General features: G+C 42.4%; 1 protein-coding gene across 1 annotated transcript in view; it reads right to left on the bottom strand.

Annotated features, from left to right (window-relative positions):
* Positions 1-5,000, bottom strand: part of LOC138043300 (cGMP-specific 3',5'-cyclic phosphodiesterase-like) — a 104,337-nt gene that overhangs the window by 68,929 nt on the left and 30,408 nt on the right. Inside the window, exon 4 of the mRNA XM_068889511.1 lies at positions 3,573-3,662. Coding sequence (XP_068745612.1) covers positions 3,573-3,662 — 90 coding nt within the window. The remainder of the gene's footprint in view (positions 1-3,572; positions 3,663-5,000) is intronic.

Genomic DNA, 5,000 nt, shown 5'->3' with positions numbered 1-5,000 from the left:
GTCCAGTGGGAGAATTTATTTTGTTTGCAGTGCATTACATTTTGCTAGATGAGCGACTTTTTGTAATGTTGTTAAATTACTACCTCTGGTACCCTGGGTTTCAGAAGAATTTTTTTTCAAGGTCGGAGAGAAAGCTCAGCGATTCCAAATCAAACGTCGGGGACCAAAAAAAAAAAAAGCCGGGGACCAAAAAAAAAAAGCCTCTGGTCGCACGACCCCAGAACCTCCTTTCCATGGAAAGTTCAGATTTTTCGTCAAACCAGTTTTGGCCGCCAAGCTGAGACTGCTTCCCACGTGACGCAATGAAGTGCATCATTTACAAACATTCCTGAAAATTGCGATTACAGTGATGGCTATTCATTTCAACAGCTTTAATAATTTTGGAGCAATTTTAACGATGTTGTATTGATTTTAAGTGCGTAAGCTTGATTTATATGATGAATTTTTTTTCCCTTAGAGCGAAACTTTATAGTTGAACGTGTTTAAAACAGGATACCGTAATAGCAAAGAGCTAGAAATCACTGCCTACATTGCAGAATGGAAGACTTCGAGATGCGAGAAACTTTTGTCTGTCCTTACCATTTTTCGTCCATAAGTCCTCCGTTCCCAGACACAGTTGACGAGTTCAACAGTTAATTTCCCCGACCGCTCTCAAACGAGCTTGAGTATCTACAAGCGCTCTCGTGCGCGAATCGAAAAGCAAAATAATTTAACTATTATTAAAATGGATCTTTTCACGTTGTCAAAGCCGTTATAGTGGGTGAAGGCACTGAAGCAGCACACGGACCATCGAGACAGGGACGTATACAAAACATGGACCCCAGGTCCATGGACCACCACTTTGGACCCGGGCCATGGACCCCCTCATGAACCCGGTCCATGGACTACCCCTATGGACAACCCCACATTTTGTACAGTTTCAAGCAGAAAAATCTTTAGACGCGAAAGAGAAGTCATCTTGGCACTTATCTGGACAATTTAAGGACGTTCGCGCGAAAATTTTTCAACATTGATTTTTTTCTGAAACTTTTACCACTGTAAGATGAGGAGTTAGTCATGTCAGAAATGTAAAAAAAATGGGGGGTCACCGACTTCGTTTTGGAAAGAACATGCCCTGAAAAGCACACAAAATGTGACAAAATCGGGCTTCGTTAGCGAATAAGGTTAGTGTCTATAAACCCAAATATATTGCAATTAAATCTTTAAAGTGAAATCTTCTCTGCCAAATATTGTTTAAGTGGACTTATTAAGTGAATTTAGTCAACTGTTGAGGTTCCTCAAAGATCAAGTTCGCATTTAGCGACCACAGTTTCACGAGCCTTGCTGCCGCAAGATGGCAGAATTTGTTGTCCCGTGAGCATGTCCCGTGTCCCTTCTCACATTGATTTTTTGTTCATTTTTGGACAACGTGGAGATAATTGTAAATAAAATCCGTTTCTGGAAAGAAAAATAGGGGTCACCGAAAGTCCAAGACCGTTAAATCCAGGCAAAGCTATAGCAATGGCCTTTTGCCCTGTCATTTCTCATTTTATTACTTACCGCGCGCGCCCGTGTATGACGTGGCGAGTTCATTTGCGTGCGCAGTAAGGATGCGCAGAAACAATTGGCGCAAACGTCCTTAAGCAATAATTATTGTCTCCTACAGAGACATGAAAAATTCAGGAGGCTTCAACGGGATTCGAACCCATGACCTCTGCGAGGCCGGTGCAATGCTCCAACTGAACCTTGAAGCCACCCAGTTGGGAGCAGGTCATGTTTTGCATACATCGTCCTCTTGGGGCCTTAGCATGCCTTTTTATCCTGGCATGTCTTATGCCACGCTGGTAGGTCTCGACTTAGCCCAGTCGTTGGCTCAGTTGGTTGGACATCGGACAACTGTGCGGGAGGTCGCAGGATCAAAACCCTGGCCGGACCAACACACAGGTTCTTTAAATAACTGAGGAGAAAATGCTGCCTTTGTAATAACATCTGCAAATGGTTAGACTCTCTAGTCTTTTCAGATATGGACGATAAACCGTAGGTTCCTGTATACCGGCCGAAAAAATATTGTGTCATTTGTTTTTTTCTTAATTAACCGCGTAAGGTTATGCGAGAAGATCTTCGTGTGTAGACGAGGATTGCGTGAACATATCACGCTAGCATGTACCTTGTAGTATGTAGGTGTATGTGCAAAAGCAGTCTGGCAAAGTTCCCCACAAAGTGTTGTTCATTCACCCTAAAAAGCCACTAGGGTAGTGGTCAACTACATATTAGGTGGTATAGGTGTCTATCAGAGACAAATGTTTAAAACAGTAGCCTATACCTGGGAGCAACGTTTTCACAAACCACGATTTATTGACGTCATAGCGTCACCGAACGGGAACTGTCTTTGTTTCTTGAGGAAAAGGTAGTCTAAAAATAGATTGGTCCACTAAACTGCCTTGAAATTGGCTTAATATAGAAGTTGTTCGCCCATAGCCATGGGCTCGTGCTTAAATTGTTCAGATAAGTGCGATAATCACTCTTTCTTTCTTTCGTCTAAAGATTTTTCTGCTTGCTCCATGAAGGGGTCCATGGACCGGGTCCATAGGGGTGGTCCATGGACCTGGGGTCCATGTTTTGTATACGTCCTCGAAACAGTTCGGCTTTTTCCTGTCGGGCGGTGAGGGCTAACAGCTGTTGAGAACCGGTTTTCCCATTTGTCCAATCACAAACTCCCTCGAACGTAATGCCCATTCAGCGAACTAGGACAAATTCTGTCCCAATTTGATGACATGGAAATGAGGTTATGGGGTTGTGCGACCAGAGGCATTTTTTTTTCGTCCTCGACCATTGGAGAAGTTTGATCTTGGACCCCTACCCCTAGAGAGAAGTAAAATTTTCACCAGGCAACGGTCGTGTCCTGTCCCAGACTGGAGCAAGCGGCGGATTCTTCGTGAAAACTGGCTTATTCTCAAAGCATGTGGTGATTGTTTTGGGGCTCTGGGCCTTTATGCTTATCGTTTGTTATCGATCTTCACGTGAGAATCGACAAAAGGCCAAATCAAGCCCATTTGGGAGATTAAATCGTCCTCGATCGCGGCGTGATCAGTGGCTTCAGAGGTTGCAAGTTTCCAGCCTTGTCTTGTTTTAATGAAGAATTGGAGCAAATTTCAAAACCAGCCCAGAACGCCTTGAATCGACACGAGGACACAAGGTGAAGTAAGAGTAAGTTTTTAATATATTTCCCTCGCTGTAAACTAAGATTAGCTGATTTCTTTTCTGCAATTCATGTTTCCCATATAACCCTACGCTGAGCATTTAAATTATGTGTTTGGGTAATCCGTGGTGCTCGTAATTTGAAATCGGCCACGCGCTCTCGCACGATTACTCCCTGAATTGTACTCAACTCTGTCCTATTACTATTAAATTTCTAGATCTTTGAGGCCAGTAATAAATACAAGATTTAAAACGGACCGTACTGTAAAATACGGGTTGGCCCGTCAAATAATTTGGCCACTCATGGTGCGCACACTACTACTGAGAGAGGTCTGACAAGTGGTATCCGTAGAGAGCAAAACAGCACTTACCAGTGTTTGTGACAACGAGCTTACCTGGTTTCGTTTGTACTCTTGTACAGAGATTTCGAAGAGTTGAGCATTTGTAATGCCAATTCCACAAAACGTAAGATAATTCTTAAAAACCTGTCAATAACAGCAAAAAGAACCTGTGAGAACTTCCATTTAAAAACTAAACGTTGAACTAGCTTACGTCTCTAAAGCATGATTTCGTACTTGAAGAACCTTCTTTTCCGCCATATTGAACGAGCGTGCGAAAGATCTTCTTCTGACGTCGGGGCGATGAAGGCTTGTTCGTCACATGCGGATTTTTTTTTTCCAAATTGAATTTTTATCGGATACGCTTATTGTTTCACAGGATCCGGGACCATCTTTGCTTAACGGTAAGAAAAAAATTATACTGCAAAAAATATTTAGAAAATTGTTCTTTCCACACTTCGGTTCTTTTTCCCGTTTAGGCATCTGTGACTGTTACACTTCACCAATTGGGCCAACAATTAAAGGTCAATGTTTCGTTACTTGATACAGCCCTGTGACGAGAGTGTCATCTAGGATACATTTAAGGACGGTGCCTACTAATTCAAAGGTATTTTTGCCCCGGTTTATGATTATGCGGGAAATGTAGATCTTAACCAGTGAAGGGGTAAGATAATTCAAGAACAATATTTGTAAAAAGCTTTAAAATACAGAGCCATGTATGGTGTTCTTTCTCAAACTGAAGCTTAATTATCTCTGAGAAATGGATGGTTGACCCCAATTTTCTTTTTGCATACCAATAGTACTTACTAAGATCTACTTTCTCTGCATAATTTTAAACGGCACAAAAAATATCTTGAGATGCGCAGAACGTATGCGCAATAAAAATAGCAAGCACCGTCCTTGAGTGTCGTAGTGGTGGCACCGAGAACCAACCGGCCAGAGTACAGGCTTACTCTTGTTGGGATCGATTAGCAGCCGCTTTTTGGGGGAAAGGAACCCGCGGGGAGAAACCATGACCGAACCCGAGAGAGCGACGGAAATCGAGCCTAGCATCTTACTCTGTTACTCTGTATTGAGTCATCTACCCTAACCGCGGACCCTTTTGCTCAAGTAAGGAAAGCATATGGATCGGACAACCGTGCAGGAGGTCGTTGCTTTTGGGGGGATCAACACTCAGGATCAAAATAACAAAGGAAAAAGTGCTGTCTTTGTAATCACATCTGCAAATGAATGTCACTTTCTTCTTTATGGACTATTTGGTATCCGCTTTATCTGACAGCCCTTCAATTACACCAGCGGTCATCTGGGAAGATGGCCACGAAATTTGAAGCTCCGAAGTAAAGGGTAGAAAGTAGAAAAATTTGTTTTATTAGTTTGTTTTCAGTGTCCTTAAAGTACCCCTGTGATAAAAAAAATCACTTCCTTTTCTTCAGATTTTGAAAGTCTGTTTGCTTAACAAATGACTGGCAAAATTTACTTTGAGTG

Source organism: Montipora capricornis, chromosome 3 (genome assembly GCF_036669925.1).
Source record: "Montipora capricornis isolate CH-2021 chromosome 3, ASM3666992v2, whole genome shotgun sequence".
Classification (NCBI taxonomy): Eukaryota; Metazoa; Cnidaria; class Anthozoa; order Scleractinia; family Acroporidae; genus Montipora; species Montipora capricornis.
Note: the sequence above shows the minus strand (reverse complement) of the source record. Positions and strands in the feature narration are given on the sequence as shown.